Raw genomic sequence first — 22,597 nt, forward strand, 5'->3', positions numbered from 1 at the left:
GGTTTTCATTTTCTACTTACTAAAAGGAGCAATATATTACATAGTTTTGACAGCAGGTGTCTCTGTTGCTTTAACTGCTTAAGAGATTTCATTAAAAATATTTTCATTGCTGCATTTTACCTCATGCTTTTGCAATACTTGTTAATTATTAAAAAACCAAGTGACACACATTGGTTGTAGATCCAGGCCTTATCTAATGAGATAAAAAGTGACTGTAACAATCATACACGACAAAATCAGAAACCAGAAGCTGAAATATTTTATTACGACCTTCCTGTTAAACTATGAAGAGACTGAGAGATGTCCAGAATATCTGATTGTGTGTCTGCTGCAGCAACTATTTGTACGGAAAAGATTTCAAACATCATGTTCGTTTTCCTACAGAGACAGTCAAACTTTTCTAAACTATGATCTTCAGCTAAAAAGGTAAGGTAATTCTTTGTATCGATATAGTTAAGGCCTCAAAATATATTTCCTGGCAGGGGAATCTATACTTACCAATTATATGTTTAGGCCATAGAAATTACAAAATCAAAATTACAAAAAGTAAGAAGTCTAGTGTGATAGATTTTTTTTTCTTTTACAAGCCAATCTGCATGCTACAGGGGCCTCCCAGAATTCCTCAGCCAACCATGCTGAGTTCTGAATTCTGGAAGTTGAAGTCCTCAAGTCTTAAAGTTGCAGTGTTTGGAGACCCCTGTGCTTCAAATATTATGCGCATTTGCTCAAAGAAAATATTTTAAGAGTTCAGTAGGGTTGACTTGCCTCCTAATTCAATAAACAAAATTATTTAGAGTAATTGTTCTACAATTATTTTACTAGCCTCTATTAGATTTCCTCTAATATGCTGGGAATGAGACATAGCAATTCTATACACAGTACTGTACAGTAAGGTGACCAAATTTTTTACAATGAAAAGGAGGACAAATACATTGAAAAAAATATCATAAATAAAAGATATTTTATTCATTGCAACAATAATACACTATAATATGATATTTGCATAATAAAAACATTTGTAACATTTTATATTGTAATTATGCTTACATACCTGTTAATTATTATTTAAATGAGTACGTTTCCATTGAATTAATATTTTTTGTCAATGTATCATCTTCTAACAATATATTGGAAATATCTGAACAAGAAATATCCTTCATATTGAATTTTACGGCAAGTGCTGCAGCTAGAGTATAAACATTCAATCTCGATTTCTCACTTGTCCAAAAATCATTGGCAATTGAAAAAACTCTTTCAACTGCTGCATTAGTTCCAGGGCAGCACAACGTAAATTGAAGAAGTATAAATAAATTTTCACATGGAATATGTTCATTTTTGAAATGGCTGAAAATATCCACCCAACTTTTATCAATTTCAATATGTTGATTTTCCCATTGTATTAATTTTTCAGAATTTAAATATACATTCAGTCTTCTAATTTCTTCAAAGAGACAATTGTTGTCTATTTTAATGTCTCGCATTTCTTTAGATAAAAACTCAACACAAGATTCAATATCTGTCCAATATACTTGTGATGAAGTAAAAAAACACCATTGAAAACTATTATTTCCCATGATGTTTGTTTCAGACCATTCTTCGATATATTGAAAACATGTTTGGTAAAAATTCTGCTTCTTTGATAAACTTTTCTGTTATGCCCGGATTTGATTCCTCTAAGTCTGACAATTTGCTTTTTATAATTAAAGGAAGAAATTTATCTTCAATTCAAGATTTATATTGAAGGATAAAGTCATTCAAAATAAGACTAACTTCTGTAGCTGAAATGTGTTTACCTTCAATCTTTTGAATCGTTTTGTGAAAAATAGATGCTTGATTATGTACCAAATACATTAATATCTCAGATATTTCATTATTGAAAAATGATTCCAGGATTTTAGGACATTTGTCTAAACTTAAAAAATATGAATGGAGAGGCTCAAATAATTGTAGAACACGCTCTACAGCAGTTGTTAGAGCAAGCCATCTAACTTTTGAATATCCTAAAAGTTTTTTGTATTCAACATTCGCTTCTTCACAAAATTGTTTTAAAGTAGCCACACGAACGGTAAAATGACTAAAATACAAATAAATTGCAGTTATTATTATTTCTATATCAATTGGCATGGCACATGATGCCGTGTTGATTGCATTTGACAAAATATGTGCATTACAACCTATTCCTAGTATTTTCTTTTGGAGTAAATCTTGTAATTTTACATACACATTATTTACACCTTTGCGTCTTCGCCCACCAAAATTTGTGTTTGTATTATCAGCTGTTAGTGCAACAACTTTGGGTTTCAAATTGTTTTCATTTATTACTCTGTATAGATGGTTTGACAAAATTTCAGCAGTTTCACCCTCAATGGATTCTAAATTTAAAATTTTTAGTTGAATCCCCTTGGTAACATTAAAATATCTTACTAGTATTGGATACAATTTGGTTTCATTATGATTTGATGCATCAGATAAAACCGTTACAAATGCTGCAATTTTCAAGTTTGCTGTAAGTATTTTATCACAGTAATTTTTAAATACTGATTTAATAATAGCCTCACATTTTGTCCTGGTGTATGAAAATTTAGCATTGTGAAACTTTTTCAATAATTTAGTTGTACAATCCATACTACGAAAACTTTTATTGTGAATTATGGTATGAAATGCAAATGTTCCCTCCATTGCAGCTAACTGTTTTTCATCTTCAGAATTATTTAAAGTTTTTTAAAAAACCTGTTACTTTACGACTGGAAGCTGACGCATCTAATGATTGCTTATGTTTGTTGGTGGACAAGTGTTTCATTATAGCTGCTCTACCCCCAACTGCAATACAAAATTCTCCTCTGCAAATATTGCAGAAAACAATGGCATCTTTCTTTGATATGAGGAATGAAAATTCCTTTTTCAATTGATCGTTTAAATGGCATTTCCTCTTTTTTTATTTTTCCATCCCTTAAATGAAATTTAAAATTAAAAATAAAATATAAAGCTACACGAATGATGCAAGCACATTATGAATAAATAAAATTAATTATTACAACTGAAACTTTAATAACATAAGCGAATAAACTTCACTCAAATTTAAATTTAAATTATTTTACACATCTGTTGACAACAGGGTTGTATAAACTTGTAAATAAAATTATATATATTTGGAAATTATTAAATAGATAATGAATTAATAAAACGTGAATTGTACTTACCTCTGTATAATTGAATATTCACTGAGAAAGAATTAATTATTGTGAGTCATTCAATTGCCGACATGCCATGAGTCTACTGCGTGCGTATGTGCCGTGTCATGTTTCGGTAAGAAGTAAACAAAGCCACTTGCGCATGGCACTCTCTCTCAAGGTCTCCCATGCGGAGCGCATGAGTCTCATAATCGCGTCTTATACCGCACTATACCGAGCCTTGACAAATCATTATGTCAAATACAAATACGTCACATAACATGTAACAAATTAGTCTTCAAATATCGAAAAGGAGGACATGTAGGAGGACACTTTTCGAGGGAGGACAGAACTTACAAAAGAAGGACTGTCCTCCCTAAAGGAGGATGATTGGTCACCTTATGTATAGGGTTACAGATATAGAGTAGGACCAGAATACACCATCTCTCATCTGCAAGTTATGTTTTACCTGTATACAATTATTGGTTGCCAACAGTTATCTAAGTAGTTTTTAAAGATCTTGGAAGATCCTTCAATCATCATACTCAGTGTTTCACTAATCACCTCTGTCACAGTTTGTCAAAAATACTAATAATCTGAATGCTATTTTCAGGTTGTAATAGTTACTTACGACTACAACCCTAAACAGCATTTAGGTAATCAATATTTCTGATATTACTAATGAGACAGGTATATAATTGATTATGTTGTCGGCTTCTTGTACTGTTATGGCAATCTTTTAAATTTTTTTTTTGGAGTTAAGACTTGTATGATGCTAATTATCAGCTAGGCTATACAAATCCAGAATCTCTAGTTTCTCAATGATATCAAAGACATTATAGGTTGATCCTCCTGAACAGTCTCTTCTTTATCATGTGAGAATATGAATGAGTTTCTGTCCTGTTTATAATTTTCTTTTGTGAATGTAGAGGGCCACTGAAAGAACTGAAGCTCTGTAGCATGGGCACAGTATTGGACTGATCTTGCACAGGAGCAGGCATGCAACTTGTCAGAAGAATAATTTGGGGTCAGGACTGTGTGCAAGAATAAGTAAAAATGAGATCCAGACAATTATGAGGAGATAAGACATATTTTTTCCTAAAACCAAAACAGTTTGCCTTTAGGGATAGGCTGCAGAGAAATGGGGTTCAGCAACAGATTTTTATAGAGGGAGCTTCTCTGGGGTGTGAAAGTGCATGCTACTTCTAGAGTGACATTTGAGGTGTGTGTGTGTGTAAATATGTATTCTTGTGGACGTGCAGTTCTGCTGGGAGACCTAACTTAATTAACTTTGTTTGTAGATCTTATGCTTTGATATGTGGATTAGGTCTGAGCAACTTATTTGGGGGGTTGAGGAAGTTTGTTAATTTTAGCTGACTAATTTAGTTTCTGTTTGACTGTAAATTGTTTAGTGCAGACACTGTTTCTCATACCATTGTGGATTCTGTAAATATTTTAAAGCTTACTGTTTTTCTGTTTACATGCGCCACGTTCAGAATATTGGAAAGGTCATTGCTTTTTTTTAAAAAAATGTATCAGCTTCAAGTGGTTACTAAAATATAATTTATAATAGACTGTTTTATATGTCATTTTTCAGATTCAAGGAAACAGCTTGCTCAATGGACAAACTTCAGGGATGGACTGGGCTGATTATTACTCTGATGCTATACCTAACAGGTACGATCCTTTGTGTATTTATTCATTAGATTTATATGGCTGCCTATCTCAAATATATGACACTAGACAACAATATTAAAAATTATAAACACATGTACAAAAAGAAAATATATTTAAAAAACACATGGCAGCTCAGAAAAATTACAAAAACACATTCAACAACTCAACAAAACCAAGAAATGGGCTCTCTTAGGTACTTGGCATCTCAAGCACAGAACCAAATCTTCAAGCCTGCCAGTATTTATTGGCTGTTTCTGGATGCGCAGATATTTTGCATTACACTTGCAAAGAGTTGAATGCAAGTTGAGAAGAGAGCATTGAGTGTTGAAGATGTTTTTCTTAATGTTTTCTTGCTCTGAATGGTCGGTTGGAATAAGAATTCTGTAGGCTAAGGCAGTGTTTCTCAACCTCGGCAGTTTAAAGTTGGTGGACTTCAACTCCCAGAATTCCCCAGCCAGCAACTTGGGTGGATTTCAACTCCCAGAATTCTGGGAGTTGAAGTCCACCCAGTTGCCAGAATTGAACTCTTGACAAGGAAGTGATGACAGTCTATGAAGTGATGGTAGGCTATGAGAGTGCTATGTCCCCAGTCTTAAACCACCATATTACCTTTCTAGGACACTGTTACCTTCAACAGAGTATTTGGGTGTGACACCACCAGGCAATCCTAGAATTATACTCTTGACTAGGAAGTGAGGTAGGCTAGGCTGTGAGAGTGCCCATGTCACCAGTCTAAATGGTATGTTATTGTTATTTAAAGGAGAATGCACTCTTAAATAACAATTAACAGAACTGTGTTATCTGTTCTGGAAGGAAGTTTATTATTGGGTGATTATTCAGAGATAATAGTGGCTTGTTTAAGAATTGGTCACGCTAATTGCACTTTGGTTTGTAAATGGGACCAAACAAGAAAGTGGGTAGGGAGCATCCAATCTCCTCGTTAATAAACTAAGAATATGAAGAAGAATAGCCTGGGAGCAGCCATCAAAATGCTTTCATGATATGAAAACCTTACCAGATAAGTCTGTATGCTTTGAAGTAAACTTTTGCCAATAATTTCTCTAAAATTAAGCTGTTCTCAAATGATACGTGTGTGTGTGTGTGTGTGTGTGTGTGTCTGTGTGTGTGTGTGTGTGTAAAAAGAAATAACATCAGGACTTTCAAATCCAACCAACTTTGCCTTTTTTTATGAAAGTGACAACAGATCACTGTGGGACATATTTCCTTGTGATATGCACTTTGCCCTGTAAATGTTCAGCCTTAGTTAATCATACTGCAACTAGATTTTTATTATCCTGAAGCACAGGTCTAATTGGTAGTGTGAAATGATTGTTTGTTTTTATTACTAACATAGACAAGAAAATGTTTCACATTCCATGTACATCATCTGTCTTCACTCTATATTATCACTGTATTACCAAGTCAATGTCTCTTCCATCTCCTTTGTTGAAATAGAACTGTAACTACCGGTATTTTTCAGTTTTCACACATACTTTAGATATTATAACTTGACCCTATAACTGTTATAAAGTCCTATCTTTCTTATTCAAGTCTAGCAATATAAGCAGAAAATAGTTTTACTGATAATGGGGTTGGTATAGTTTTAATTCCTGTTTGTTTGCTTTACAGATCCTGGCTTTGGCTATGCCATCGTAGAAGGCCCTCAAAATGTAACAGCTGTTGTAGGTTCAGTGGCTCGATTTAGCTGCACAGTATCAGATGGGTGGAAAATTTTGATATGGCTTTTCAATGGAAATCCTAAGCTGTCTGTGTTGAGTTCTGGAGAAACTATTGTAACAGATGAGCGATATACTCAGAATGGTTCTAAGACAAATGGTAGCATGTTTACTTCAGAGCTGATGATCCATAATGTTCAGCTGACAGATTCTGGACAAATCAAATGTAGCCTCCAGAACAATAATAACAATAGATATGCATTTCTTTCTGTATATAGTAAGTATGTATTTCCACAATTATTCGTTTAGCTTGTTTTTTTAAAAAAAAATTAGGCTTACTGCAAAAATTGTTCATTAATCATTTTAATTTTTTTTTTTTTTTTGTACTGTCCTACACTCCCTTTCCTTTTTGATTGTAAGCCGCCCTGAGTCCCCTCAGGGAAAAGGGCAGCCTATAAATGTCCAATAAATACAATTAAAAAAAAATAAATTGGATTTCCCCCTATTTTTTCTGTATTTTCTTCTGTAAAATCAGAAAATGATTTTTATTAGTGTATTTTTCAAACTACAGTAAGGTATCAAATGGCTTATACAATGAAGAGAGTATCTTAATTCTGACCCCATGAGTCAATATGCATTCTATAAATCTCAGTCTGCAACAATGATTGTGACTGTGTGTGAACTTTACCAAGTAAATGAATAACTTATCAGTGCAGTTCATGTTTGTTGAAATGTTTAATGCACTCTTAATATATACCCATAAAATGTATAGAATTTGGTTTACCCAGTGCTGTCAGGTTCATGGATTATGAGCCTCATCAGATGTGCATCAATTTGTCTATGTAAGATGTGAGATTAACCCTTGAATTGTCTTCTCCACTCTGTTGCCTCACAAATTTGTGAGACAATAATTCTCATCATCTCCAATTACCATAGAAACAACTGTGGACAATTTTATCTAGCATTTGGAGGGGACTAGTTTGATAAAGATTGATCTTGAAGATGCTCCTATTACCATTTTGGCAATATATAGTAATAAGAGGTTTGGGTCAGTGTGGTAAAATGCCACCATGCAAAAAGGATAAAGGAAGAGATAACTCTATTTTTGGGGGCTTACCAATGACAACCTCCACGTTCTTTTCTACCACAGTGTAGGGGCATCTTTTGAATAAGATATGAAAAAGATTTTTCCACTATTCTATCTCGAAGTATAATTAACACATTTTTATCTCAGTCATGAGGAAATGTTCTCATGAAAAGTAAAAGACAACTACAACTTCTCTGCTAATTTTATTGATTCGCTGTAATCTGCTGATATAACCTTACTTGCTTTAATACAGAGCAATAGATGGACTATTGTACTCTTTCATCTTCAACAAGATAATTCCACAAGTATTCCATCTCTTCTCTCCTTCAAAGTGATCAGCATATTAAGAACTGCTGAAATTTCTCCCAGTACTTTTAATTCCACTTTTCATTTCTTCTAGTTCAGCATTTCTCATAATATAAGTTAAGTAAATAAAGTGATGGCATACAGCCTCAGCACACTGCCAATTTTGAACCAGTTATTTCATATCCCTAATTCTTATTTCTTAGCAGCCAAATTCATCAGCAAGCAGACCAATTGGGCTAGTAGACTCACATTTTAAGTACTTTTCACAATTTGTTGAGAGTTGGGTTATTTAGAGTAAAAAGTCAGTCCAATGGATTGCTTTACAGATAGTCCTTGACTTACAACCATTTATTTAGTGACCATTTGAAGTTACAACTGCACTGAAAAAAGTGAGTTAGGACCAGTTTTTACACTTATAACCGTTGCAGTATCCCCATGGTCACATGATCAAAATTAGGGCATTTAGCAACTGGCATGTATTTATGACAATTGCACTGTCCTGGAGTCATATGATCACCATTTATAACCTTCCCAGCTGGCTTCAAACAAGCAAAGTCAATAGGAAAGCCAGATTTGCTTAAAGACTGCATGCTTCACTTAACAACAGTGGCAAAAAGGTCATAAAATGAGGTGCAACTAACTTAACAACTGCCTCATTTAGCAAGGGAAATTTTGGTCATTCAATTGTTGTTTTAGTCAAGAACACCTGTACAATTAGTCCTTGACTTTCAACCTTTCATTTAATAACTTTGAAATTACAATGGCACTGAAAAAAGTGACTAATGACCCTTTTTCATACTTATGACCATTGAAGCATCCCTATGGTCACATGATCAAAATTTGGATGCGTGGCAACTGGTTCATATTTATGACGGTTGTAGTGTCCCATGATCATGTGACTTTCTTTTGTGACCTTCTGTCAAGTAAAATCAATGAGGAAGTCAGATTCACTTAACAACTGTGGTAATTCGTTTAACAAGAAAGGCAGTAAAATGGGGCAAATTCACTTAACAACTTTCTTGCTCAGCAATAGAAATTCCGGGCTCAATTATGGCTGTAAGTTGCGGACTACCTGTACTTACATTTTGTCTTTTAATTATGGGGTTAAAATACCAAGTTTCTTCATCATGAAATTTAAAAAAAGTGTCTTTTTTTGAAGGAACATGTATTGCTGCAACCATATTCCCTTTAAATAAAGAAAGTCTCTGGAGATAGATGACAACAAAGGCTCTTTTATTGGCATGTGATCACTAGTCTCCTGGCCAAAAGAATGCCAAACAGTCCTAAATTTAACCAAGGTTATAGTTCTCAATCCTTGGAAATGTTACGTAGAAATGATTTTTAAAAAGCAACACAGTGCTTTCAGCCCAAATGTGCCAATTAATAACAACATTCAGTGACTAGAGGTGGGTTCCTACTGGTTCGGCCTGAACCAGTAGTGGATTTCCTGCCTGGGTCACTGGAACCAGCAACGACCAAGGCCTGCCATGCCCCTGAACCAGTTCCCCGGTTTCTTCTCCTGTTGCTGGCATGTTTCTGCACATGCGCAAAACAGTTTTCAGTAAATTGCTCATGTGCAGCAATGTGTGGCGAGTGCGTTCAAGTGAAGCAAGCAAAACACCCCCTCTCAGTAAACCGGTTAGGAACCCACCACTGGCAGTGCCTTAGTATGGTCTGTTCCAGTTTCTTCAAATTTTAATTTGTAAAAAGCTCAAAGCCCATCCTCTTCTGCTGATAGTAGCACCCTCTGACATAAGCAATGTCTTTTATGATACCCATATAGGATTTCTTTTTCACACTAGGGAGAAAAGGCAGCAATTGGTTTCTGTTATTTCTCTCCTTCCCTTCCAGAGTCATCAAGCTTTTTCAGTTTGTTTGCTCTGTCTAATACATTCTTCAGAAATCATAAGGAACAGGTAGAATATTACTTTTCTCCCACATTTGGTTGGCATGTTTGCTAAATATTTAGTATAATACTAAATAAACATTATTACAGTGGTTTTGGGGACAGTAATAAATTGTTCTGTATATACATATTCTTCAATTTACAATAGTTTGCATGACACATCTCAGAATCAGAAATGACAACAGTGTGTGTGTGTGTATTTGTGAGAGAGGAAAGTCAATATGACTAATATAACTGAAGCTCCACACATGTCACATACATGGTACACATATAAAAAGGAAATGGCTTTGACTGTGGAGCTGCCATATTGACTTTTTTGATTCACTCTGGATCCTGCAGCTCAGAATGGAAGAAAACCAAATGCCATTAAGTGTAAGAATGACATACTTATCTGATTATGGAGGAACATCATTCAATTATGGAGGAACATCATTCTTCAATAACAGGCCAATTTTGCTCCGAAGATGAATATATACTGAAGGCTGGAGAATATACAGTCTTTCTAATGATTAAGTTGAAGTGGAGACATGTCAGTTCCAATGTAGAAAATGCACATGCTGTCAGTATTTATTTATCAAATTGATATGGCTGCTATCAACACTTTCTGGGTGATTTGCCAAGCCCAAGCAAACAAATGAAATACTACAGTACAGTAATTAAACCCAGAAAACAATATAGATGCAGCGGATTTTTTTAAATAGACAAAGGTGAATTAGCTCACATGAAAATGCATGCTCCCTAAAAAAGGACAAAAGGTCAAGGTTCAAACAAAACCTATAATTCATGATTAAAAAATACCACTGTAAAAAGCATAAAAAGATTTCAAAGAAGCTTTTTAGGCAAAGTATTTCAGGTTACTCAAATCAAGGTGCATTCATGGGCAGCCCCATTAACCTTTGTTACATTATGCAGTTCTGTTTCTTAAGATGTCCAAAACTAGGAATTAGCAATGATTAATTTGTTCACTACAAATCATAATTGGAAACTTGTATAAGAAAAATAAAAGTAACGTAAGAGAAAATAAATTGGTAAATAATCCAAAAATCTCCACTAAGAAGCATTACTAATTAAAAATTGAGATAAATTAAGAATGATTCATTGAACTCATTAAAATAATTAGGAACATTTTAAAATGTTCATGCTAATTAATTGTACTGTTTAACATTGCTTAATTTTTATTTAGTAGGATGTGATAATGAAGATTGGCGAATCCGAACTATAATTTTAGCTGTTGTGTTGTCAGTTGCTCTTTTACTCCTTCTGATCCTTATTATTCTCCTTATTATATGTTGCTGCAAAAGAAAGAAAGGTATGTGGGCCTTCTGGAACTAGCTTGGCATCTTAAACTTTAATTTTAAATAGACAAATCTAAATCTGTTAATTTTATGCCAGAAACATTCCTTGCTTGTTTATATGAAAAAAAATATGTTTCCCTGCTTTTATTTTTTTCTGCAGGCTACAGATACCTTATAAAGGGGAAAAAATTAATTAGCATTTGCAAACTAATGCACTTAAATGCATATTATTGTTTACACATCAAACCTTCAATAAATTGGAATAAGTTACTTCAGATGTGTTATTTCTTTGCTTGTTTATTTGATATAAAGCCCATTATTCCAACAGTTCAAGGCAATCTGAATAAATTGTAAGTAACAGCCCTGTGAAATAGGTTGAGTTAAGATATACCAAGCTTCCATAATTGAAGATAGAAAGGAAACCAAATCTTTTCAGTTCTAGTTCAGATTCTAGTCCAGGGGTCCCCAATCCCCAGGCTGTGGTCCAGCGACCGGCAAATACATGAGCACAAAGCTCCCCCCACGTGAACGGAGGACCCTCCTTTCGCACATATATGCTTGCCCATCACTCATGTGAGTGGAGCTTCATACCTGCGTTTGCCCATCTTTCCCGCAACCCATTTTGAACAGGATGCAACCGGATAGTCCACCACAGCCTGAGGGTTGGGGACCTCAGTTCTAGTCAGTATATTACACTGGGATAGCAGCAACATCTGAAGGAAAAAAACCCCTGATCTTTAATAACTAGTTATCCCGTAATGTGGCTATTGTATTCATTTCAAACAGAGGTTCTTCTGCAATGCTGAATTTGAGGTTTTCAGGGAATTGCCCCTTCACACAATTTCATGTTTTGTGCCTTCTTAATTTTGCTAAAGGCATCATTATGGCTTGGCAGCAAGGAAGAGTGAGCTTCCAGGTAGTCAAAGTTGAGGAGTGGACTTGAAGTGCAAGAGGCAGTTTGTACTACAGTCTGGCATCTACAACGGTGATTGGATTATAACAATATGGGAGGAAGGAAGTAGATACGTATACTAGGGTACTGAATCCACCAACCTGGTACTCCATGCATAGGTGAATCAGATTGCAATTCATATTTGCAATTTCATTAGAGAGTAGGTTTTTTGTCAATAATAGACAGAACATATACTTTGAGGCTAGATGCATGATTTATGAATGGAAAGTTCTTGGTTCCTGCACAATGATAATTCACTTTCATTTCAGTGAAAGTATAGGTCCACAACCACCTCCCCCAATTATGTCTGTTCAAATAATTAAGAATACTTGTGCCTGCAAGTCATTTTATTAAAATCAATCTTTTTTAAAGAGATCAGCATTATGAAAACATTAGATTTTTCTTTCCTAGTAAGTTGCCATACTTGTTTGCTATATTCTAAAATTTGTCCTTTTACTTTTCCAGAGTCCAACTATCAAAGTGAGCTAAGGTAATAAGACAATTATCATTTTTAATTCCCTTATTGATGTTAAAACATGTATTGTATTTACTTAATATCACAACTAACATTAATACAAACAACCAAAAACCAACATAGAAAATGATAATACCAGTAAACTGCTATGAGGTAAAATCTGTATGATTTCTCAATGTATGATGGCCTAAATCTTTTGAGCCTGTGAGCCTCTTTTCACTACAGGACAAATGTGCCCCAGCAATCTTTTTCATGCTTTGACCTCATGATGTTGCAGTCAGCCTCTGTTTTGCTGCTTGCTTTTTGGCTGCCATTGAAACGGGGAGGGAGGGCATGGTATTTGGGTGAGCGAAATAATCTGTGCAAGAGGACTGTTAATTGGGAGTTGTTCTCACCATTCGTTTGCGCATGTGGAAGGAGGGGAGTTTTCCGCCAAGGCCAACTGTCCAGCATTCCAACCTGATGATGATTTTTGAGGATGTCTCCCACCTGACAGTTGTGGCGATTTATGATTGGACTATGGACTGGGGTACCAAGGGGTGGGGAATGAATCATGCATTGATATCTATTGCTTTCGCGCTCTTTTGCTCAGATCCAGCTTTGCTTTGCTTCTCATCATTTATAATCAGTAAAAGTACACTTAATTCTGAAACATGGAGTTGAGTGGTTTCTTTCTTGATTATTAAGTGAAGGAGCCGTGACAGTTCCCTTCATCTAGTTGCCAACTAAACTGAGACAGTTGTCCTTAGCTGTTCCAGTTTTAAATTTTATCCTGAACACAATTTTTGCCGTGAAATAAACTTACATGCTTCAGTGGCTATTGAAAAACATATTGACTAGAGGACAGATGCCATAATCCATGTTATAGCAGTATTATTAGTCTAATTAAAAGTTACTCAGTAGTGAGCATGCTTTTGAGGTCTTAAAAGTTCATCCTAGGCAAAGAAGATGGGAAACAAAAGAGAAAAAAGGAGAAATTGCAAAGAATGGTACATAGAGAAAAAAAAGGCTAATGTTTGATCTAGGTACCATATTTAAATCAGCAACAGATATAAAATAAATTGAAAACAGGAGTTTTATCTGATTTTGGATAATTTCAGCCCATGCTATAAACCAATTTTATTGCATACCCCTCTCATCTTCCCTGATTGAACTAAATACAGATTCTTGATTGTACAATAATAATTTTTTTCATCCTCAAATGTCCGAAACAGGCTGTTTTATTTTATTATTTTGTGGGGGTCTGATTTGACAGTTTTTACATATTTCCAATCTTAAAGCAGATGCTGAGACCACATAAAATGGCTCCATGAAGCAAGTAGCTTGTTTAATAGGACAATTCATAACATGGCATGCATCTTGTGGTTCTCATTCCCAACCCAAAATGTAAATATAACTTATGATCACTGAAGAATAACCACTCCTTATTTGGCTGATTATGAAGTATTTGATGATAGCTATGTTTTCTTACATAATCACAGTTAAAACAAGGTTTCACACTCTTCAAAAATGGTGAAAAAGAATATAATTTTCAGAAATGCTCTAAATGGACATTTCAATGCAGGGGTTCAGAAAACATCTGGTTTGTAGCCAGCTCCTTTTTTGAAAAGCCTTCATTTTTAATATGCAATACATATACCACAAGAGGTCACTGTGTACCAAAGTAGCTCACTGCAGTGATGTTTCTATTCCATGGGCTTTTAGTATAGAATGTCTGTTACAGAAAGAGATCTGAAACTGAGACAGGTGGAAGTGGTGCACTGAGCGCAACTGCCAAGCAAATTAGGTTACATCCTGTGCTTTTCTAAGAACTTTGAAAACAATCTCTTGAAAGGCAACGCTTGATAACAAATTGTTTCCAAATTAGCAAAATGAGTTTTAATCACTTGCAGAGATGAAAGCTAAATGATATGTTGGAATGCCCTCGGGTTTTCAACTTTAAAAATGAAAGAAATGTTCATTCTTATTAATTAAGACACCACAATTAAGAATCCTGGATGTGGAAGATTTCCAACTGTTTTGGTTTTGAAGGCATGTGCATTGAAACCTTTCTCTTTTTTTTCCTCAAAGGAAGGAAGAAAGCTTATCTCAGAATTGTGGTTAATAATACAATTTCCTTCATTTTCTTTTTTCTTTTACTGAGATAAACACTTGAAAATACAAATTTTTAAACCACTAAGAAAGAGAAAAACCAAATCAACCTGTGTTTTTATGGATTATTGTAATGGAAGAATTTAAGTAATACACAGAGACTCCAGCCCAACTGTACTTCATGAATAAATTGCTAAGATTGCTGATAAAACTCCATCTAAAGCTTTTTCAGAACTAAATGAGTTGCACCCAGCATACATAACATCCCTCCTCTCTTAGTCCACCTTGTTAGGGAGAGCCTTTAGGTTGAACTGATAGACATTCAAGGTCACAAAGAATGATCAGTCATTCTGTTGGCTCTAAATCCTTCAGTAAATTTAGCTGGCTGCATTTGAATAAAACTCTTTAGACAATTTACTCTAAAAATTGTCTCTTGGTTGGTATTAATTCCAGAATTGTCAGAATGGTGCAGAACCTCCTGAAGTTTAGCAACTAAACTTTCTCCATTATTGATCCAATAATCAAGCAACATTAAAGGGGTATTGACTGTAGGCATTGGATTTAAATACTGTTTAAATGCCCTATCCATAATTCTGGCAAAATATAAATGTTATAGTATACATCACTGTTTTTCAGATGGCAGATTCCAACATGGTTCTATTTTGTAACATTTGCCTTTTACAGATATGAATATTGGACTTTAGGTGGAAGTTCACAGTAACAGCTCCACCTAATGTGTTGATATGGATTGATTCCCCATCAGATTTCTAGAGGGAGGGACACATTAACTTCCCATAAAGTTATACAGTTAAAATTAGGTAGAAGTTCATAATAGTAACTCCAACCAATGTTTCAAAGTGAATTCCAGATTTCTAGAGGAAGGAACACAATGGTTTCTCTAAAGTTATGCAACTCATATTCAGCTAAGCCTTTCCTTAAAACTCTGCCAACTTCTTACAAATACATATCCTGACAAAGAAATACATTTCCTATACCAGCATTGGTTGTTCCCTTAGGTTTCAGTAAAACTAGTTTTTTCCAAAAAGGAAAATGTTTTTATTTAGCAAAGCTAGATATGATTAGCAGTCTAGTGACCAATATTTGTTTTGTACAAACCTCAATCACAAGAGCAGAGAATCGCTACACCTGAAGTGTTCTCTTCCAAATTAGAGCAATTGCTTAAGTCTAAGGGCTTTAGCTGAATATTCCAGGAAAAACATTTTTGGGGTGGGGATGGGGGGGAGAACCATTCTTGCTGTAGAACCCTTGTTCTACAGTATCAACCTTGTTTGATAAACTGCAAGGTTCACAGCCTGAGGAGACTATCTTCTATTCATTCACATATCATAAATGATTTGCTTGCCAATATCAGATATTTTTATTTTCTAGAAAGATTTCAGGGAAGAAAAAAAAAGGTGGAAATTTGGAAACTGTGAGTCCCAGTGGAAAGGAAAACTATGGCTACAGTGCAGAGCAAATGCCACGTAAGTAACCTTTAAATGAAAAAAAAAGTTCTATATAGAATTATATATATATGCATTTTAAATTCAGTCCTCCTATAACTTGGTGGCCAGAAAGTAGGCAAATATTAGCTTTCCTTTAAAAAAGTATTAGGCTACTATTTCTGGCCTGAAAAAATTCTGGCAATTGTCAGATGGTAGCAAAGAGATAAAGTAGCTAGTCGCCTTTAACCTGATTTGGAAGCCAACCAGAAATGAACTTATATAAGTTAATAAAGCTTGGCTGCAAAAATCCAGATAGCCACTAGTTTTGCTGCCATCAGGGCATCCATGTGTGTGTGTATTTGTGTGTGTATGTGTGTTAGGAAAATGATATCAAGATTGCAGGCATGAAGGTAATTGAAGTCACATCTCTTTAATGTGCATTGTACATATATCATATATACAGTACAAAAAGGCCTGAAGCTTCAATTGTGCAGCTGTCGTATTACTGAGTGGGCATGTGTTTTTAAAACTCAGATATATCGATCCTGGAACAGTGAAACCTTTAACTGAATGACTTGAGAAGTTAAAATAAAATGAAGAAATGGATCTTGGTTTTTTACAATATATTCTAGTAAGTAGCAAAAAAGTGAGCTGTCTGAATTACTTCCTAAAGAAATGAAGTAAAGAAATTTCATTTAAAAATATTGGCTAGATGGGTTAAAACTGACAGTTAATGTTGGGGCATCCAGTGAATGAAGAAGATGTTGGATAGGCATTTGTCTGAAACGGTATAGGGTTTCCTGCCTAGGCAGGGGGTTGGACTAGAAGACCTCCAAGGTCCCTTCCTACTCTGGTATTGTATTGTATTATTGCTCTCTTTAAAAGGATATTTCCAGACAAATTGTCACAAAGGAAACTAATTGAAAATGTATATCAATTAGATATAGGCCCAAGAACCCTTATGCAGAGAGAAGCACAGAAGCCAGCTTCAAGTTTGCATTTGCTTCCCCATTTAGAATATAATCTGGACTGCTAAACTCATAGCACATCTCAGTATCTTGAAAAAGGAATGGATGATGGGTTGTATGATCGAAGCACATGTAGAAATAACTATCATGTATAAGTGTTATTTTTATACATTTTGCTCTATATGTGATGGGAGTTGGAGGCAAGTTGAGTAATTTCTATTGCTAGATTGCACAGTTTTTTCTGAAATCATATAACACTAAGTCAAGATTTGTTGTGTACAATTTGTGGAAAAATCATTGGTTTTGAAGCAACAAATCTGTCATTTGAAACTATAGTTCAAATTTAGTGTATGAATCCTGAGTTATTTTCCAGTTGTGATTTATATCTATGTAGCGCTACCCCTGAAAGAGCTGTTGAAGTCCTTGTCATTTTGGTATGGCCACTGGTCCACACTGATCCCTCACTCAGGCACCTCTACTGGCCTGCGTCATGTAGTGTCATGGTGGTCGGTCTTCTCTCAGCAGGCAGGTCATGTGGTGGGTGATGGTCAGTCTTTTTCCCAGCCAATGGATCATGTGATGAGATGGTATTCATGTGGCTGGTCAGGTAGCCCTTCTTCCTTTCTCTCTCTCTCCTCTCTCCCTCTCCTGAATTGCCTGCTGAGCTCTCCTTCCACTGCCTCTGCTCCTTTGTGGATTCCTCTGCTTGCCCCATAGAAGCCTTTCCTCTCCTATCCCCTTCTCTCCCTCAGGCTTGCCCCACAGAAGCCTCTCCTATCCTCCCTATTACCTTCACTCCATCTCTCTTTCCCCAGGCTTCTTTCTCCATTTCCTATCCTCTTGGGCCTCCTTTTTCCTCAGCCTCGAAAAACGCTCCTCCCTTCTCTCACACTACATTTGTCTCCCCTTCTTCTTGCCAAAATTTAGGTGTAGTCTCCCCCCCCCCCGGCTACATCTAAATTTGGGCTTTTGTTTTATTTTTGTTTACTTTCGGGTTCCATGTAGACTTCTTGTTATCTCTTTTCATTTGATGGGGATGAAAGGGAAGAGTAATTGAAAAAGATATTGTTCCTTAAGCTAAACTGCTTTCCACACAGTTTCTAAGTTTTTTTGGTTTTTTTTAGAAATAGTGATCTTTTCACACCCAGTTGGCTTGCACAGAAACCAAATAAGATGGCTTCCAGATATGTTACGACCTTTTGATCTTTTCTCTCCTAAGGATAATAAAATACAAAATGTTATCCTCCTTATTGATTCACAGAAAGCATTGTGATGTTAACACTTGAACACTTTTTTCAGTTTAAAAAAATATCAATAATCTATGTATTTTGTTCCATGACAAGCTATCTGCTTATTTTCAGGAAATTCTCAATTATTTTTCTTTCTGAAACAAAGTATAGATAGTCCTACAACCATAATTGAGCCCAAAATTTCTGTTGTTAAGTGAGACATTTGTTAAGATTTTAGACCTTTCTGGCCACAGTTGTTAAGTGAATGACTGCGGTCATGAAAATAGTAACACAAGTTATTAAGTGACTCTGGCTTTCCCACTAATTTTGCTTGTCAAAGTTTGCAAAAGATGATCCCAGGACATTGTGACTTTATAAACATGAGATAATTGCCAAATTTCTGGATTTTGATCACATAACCATAAGAATACTGCAATGGTTGTAAGTGTAAAAAATGGTCATAAGTCACTTTTTTCAGTGCTATTGTAACTTTAAATAGTCACTAAATGAACTGCTGTAAGTCAAGGACTACATGTATAGTTCCTGCCATTTTAGGTGGACTACCATTTTAGTTCTTTGCCACTTTTATTGTATATGTTCTCTTCTGTTTTGCAGATCACTCTTCCTTCCCAGTTGCAGAAATTGTTTATGATACCAAGAAAGATCTGAATGTGAGCTCTTCATCAGAGGTAAGTGGAACAATCTTTTTGAGATTGTAACATAGTTCATAAAGATGACTTCTTCTTCTTGGCCAATATTCTGATACTTGCAAGTAAAAGTATAAATTGGCATTTCATACCTACTGGTATTTATCTTAAAAATCAGAAAACTACATGTAAAGAGACCTATAACCTCCCCAAGATATTGCCTACAATCTCAATTTACTCATATCCAGTCCCTGGAGGGGGTGTGTGTCTATGACAATTTGCCACAACCAACTCGCCACGGCCCAATCACCATGACCAACTCCGCCACAGCCAACTCGTCACAACCAGCTTGCCATAGCCAACTCGCCATGGGACAACTTGCTGCAGAGTAAGAGTTACACTAAAATAAAATAAAAATGGTGGAATTGAATCATTAAAGAAAGGATGCAAAAGGAGGGACAGAATGAAATGTGAATGACAAAAATTAAAATATTTTTTTATTTATTTTAAATAATTAAATTACATTTCTAATTTGTTTCATGGTGAGTTGGCCCTGACAAGTTGTCCCATAGCAGTTGGCTGTGGCGAATTGGCCCATTTTGTCCCTGGGCTGCGTAAGTGCCACCCTGTCTTTTTCAACTAAAGAAAATGCTTTTCCTTTTATTCCTGCTGATCTTCCTGCTAGCCCACCAACCACCTCAGTTGCCCCAAGTGTCTGGCATCCTGACCTTTGCTGTGTGATGATGAAAAGAAGTCAAGGATAGAGGGCACATGTGTTTTAGTTAATAAATCATTTTCTATATCAAGTATTACAACAAAGCATACAAAAAACAATTATGATGGGCTTTGTAATAACATTTTCAGGTCACCAATCTATGAATCCATTTAGGAAGCATTTTATTTCATATACAGATGGAATTAAATGCATTAAATAAAAATGTGGCACCACAATATAGTTATCCACTATCAGCTGATTAATATAATGTATATGAAGAAAATAGAGTAATACAAAAATAGCATTAAGATAGGATGAGAGAAAGTACAGTTCTTAACTAAATTTTCCACTGTGATTTTTGGCTATTTTCCAAGGACTGATATTTATTTCCATTGGTATTTTCTTTTAATACTTCTTGCCAGTGGTGGGATTCAAATAATTTAACAACCTGTCCTCTGCCCTAAAGACCAGCTGGGTAGGCGTGGCTCGGTAGTCATGTGACCATGTGGGCATGGCCAACTCAACATCATTCACATCAATGGGCGCTTCGGCTTAGCTGTTACAATGTAATAAGGGTTAACTGGAGAGGCAGTTTCTGTAATCAGGGCAATAAAGATTAGGCTAGAAACAACACCAGAATGTTTCCTTCCTGCCTTCCTTACAGGATTAGCCCTGTAATGTGAGAAAAAACAAAATGAGATTTCTTCCAACAACCAGTTCTCTGAACTGCTTAGAAAGTTAACAGCTGGTTCTCTCGAATAGGTGCAAACTGGCTGAATCCCGCCACTGCTTCTTGCACTAGCAATAATATAAGATCCCACAATTCTGCATGGAGAAGAGTCTACTTGTCTCTGACATGATCCCCTTATTATAGAATGTAGTACTACTTTTGAAAATTATTTGGCAAGAGTTCCGGTGTTAAATGTCAACTCATGAATATAGAACAGTGTTTTATGTGGCAAGCAAATCAACTGAAGAATGAAAAGTCTATTATCACCTTTCAGGAGTCATATTTCTGAAAGAAAAAAATGATCGCTTAATTTATTGGACTCTGATCAAGGTACAATTAGTCATGGCTAAGTCAGTCATAAAACACTTTTTTATTTAGTTTCCAGTAAGATAAGGATATAGTCAGTCTTTAGTGTCTAGATTTGGGGATTAATTTCTCTGAATTTGTTAGATTTATTGGCCTGGTTCATATATAATATTAAGCAAAAATAGGTGGGTTCAAACTTTAAGTCAAGCTAAATTCAAGTATTGTAGGGCCCAAACTCTTAAGTAAATAGGCACAGTTTTTATAAATGTACTGGCTCAAGCTTCTGATTTTTAAAACTGTGTCACTTACAATGAATAGATAATATTTACTAATATCTTATTAACCTAATGTATTCTATTTAATCTACTAGGTGTTAAACAACAAATTTCAAGCAGAAGAAATTCCTTCAAGAACTAATGTTTATCCAATTAATCCAGTCAAAATCAGAAATGTGACACTAATATAGGAAAGCAGTTACCATAAATAGCTATATCATGTCTTAAAATTTCTTCATTTATTTGAAAATCAAAATCAATTTAATAATCTCTGAGGAATTTTAATGAAGAATCTACTGTGTTTCCCCATAAAACAGAATGTATTCCTCTTTAAATATTTATTTTCTGTCTACTTTAAAATTTATTGTGAACTAGTAGAAGTTTCACTATCACCTTTGACCTGTTAATTCAAAATAAGGTTTTGTTTAGTTATCATCTCTTTTTGTGAAATTGTCATATTTTAAAGCATACGATTCATGATGTTAATTTTTAAAATGCAAGCACTTATGATTTAAGATTAACAATATGGTTTCCTATTCATATATTTCTGGTTGCATACATCATACAGTGATGACATGACAACAGAAACTCCTGCAAGGATATGTACAATTCATATTTAAAATAAATCCAACATGGATTTCCATGACAGCAGGTATAAAAGCTTAAATAAAATGGAATCCATTGGGACATGGCATTGAATAGATTTAATGCTATTGATCCTACTTCAGTCAAAAAATGCACATATAACATGATTTGTTTGCAAATATTATGTAAAATAGCATATACTTGAAATTTGCATTAAAAAGTATAATGTATGGTGACTTGCATTTTAAAAATTCTCTAGTTAGATAATTAAAAAAAGAGATTATATCCCAATATTAAATTAGAATACATATGCAGGAAAATACACATAACAATATATTTCCAATATATTTGGGAAAACTTGTGTTAAATACATACTGTATGTTGGAAAGTTTTGTTACAAATACAAGCATGTATTTTATCAGGGGATATTGCATATAGAAGCTCCATATTAAGTAAAGTTTAAATGACAAATCAAAACAGATGTATTTATTTTGTTAAACAAGCATTAAAACTGTTAATATTTCTGATATTACTGTGCTAAGCAACTGAACTTCATTGAGCTTTACTTACTACTGGCATGTTATCACTTTAATTACATTTTTTATTATTTCATTTACTTATTAAACTAGCTGTTTTTTTCCCCTGTGTTATACACCTGTCATTTAAGAACATAGTTAGAAATAGGAGTTATTAAAATTGATTGGACTTGTCTCCGTTAATAAGTTGAAGTTCTCAAACCACTTTTTCCTTCAATCATTTTTTGAAAATCTTTGTATAAAGTAATCTGTGATATTACAAGTGCATTTTACATAATTGAATTGCCAAATAAAAGGTACCTAATTTTCAACTTTTTCTTTCTAATTAAACTTCTAAGATAGAAAGAACTGGGTCATCTTAAAGAATAACAAATTTATTCTGGCACTTTTGTACATTGGAATCTTCTTCATTAAAGCAGTAAAATGTCTAAGTTGCACTCAATTCCTGATGCCTTAGGAATTGATGACAATAATGTTTTCTTCGTAACTATATAGTAACATTCTACATTTAGGGAAGGAAAACAAA

The 22,597-nt window shown here is 34.7% G+C and overlaps 1 protein-coding gene across 4 annotated transcripts; it reads left to right on the forward strand.

Moving 5' to 3' along the window:
• Positions 1 to 159: 159 nt before the first annotated feature.
• On the forward strand, positions 160 to 22,382 carry IGSF5 (immunoglobulin superfamily member 5). 4 transcript variants are annotated; one of them, XM_032219403.1, is made up of 8 exons: positions 160 to 426; positions 4,768 to 4,847; positions 6,477 to 6,800; positions 11,009 to 11,131; positions 12,535 to 12,559; positions 16,025 to 16,119; positions 18,893 to 18,966; positions 21,046 to 22,382. In XM_032219403.1, exons 2-8 carry the CDS (start codon positions 4,790 to 4,792, stop codon positions 21,139 to 21,141), a joined length of 795 nt encoding a protein of 264 aa, XP_032075294.1. In that variant the 5' UTR covers positions 160 to 426; positions 4,768 to 4,789; the 3' UTR covers positions 21,142 to 22,382. The 4 variants fall into 4 exon arrangements, with proteins under 4 accessions (XP_032075294.1, XP_032075293.1, XP_032075292.1 ...); XM_032219402.1 differs by having other exon boundaries at positions 160 to 423; positions 4,766 to 4,847; positions 11,006 to 11,131; XM_032219401.1 differs by having other exon boundaries at positions 161 to 426; positions 11,006 to 11,131.
• Positions 22,383 to 22,597: the final 215 nt, after the last annotated feature.

The sequence above is a fragment of the Thamnophis elegans genome, chromosome 6 (assembly GCF_009769535.1).
Source record: "Thamnophis elegans isolate rThaEle1 chromosome 6, rThaEle1.pri, whole genome shotgun sequence".
Lineage (NCBI taxonomy): Eukaryota > Metazoa > Chordata > Lepidosauria > Squamata > Colubridae > Thamnophis > Thamnophis elegans.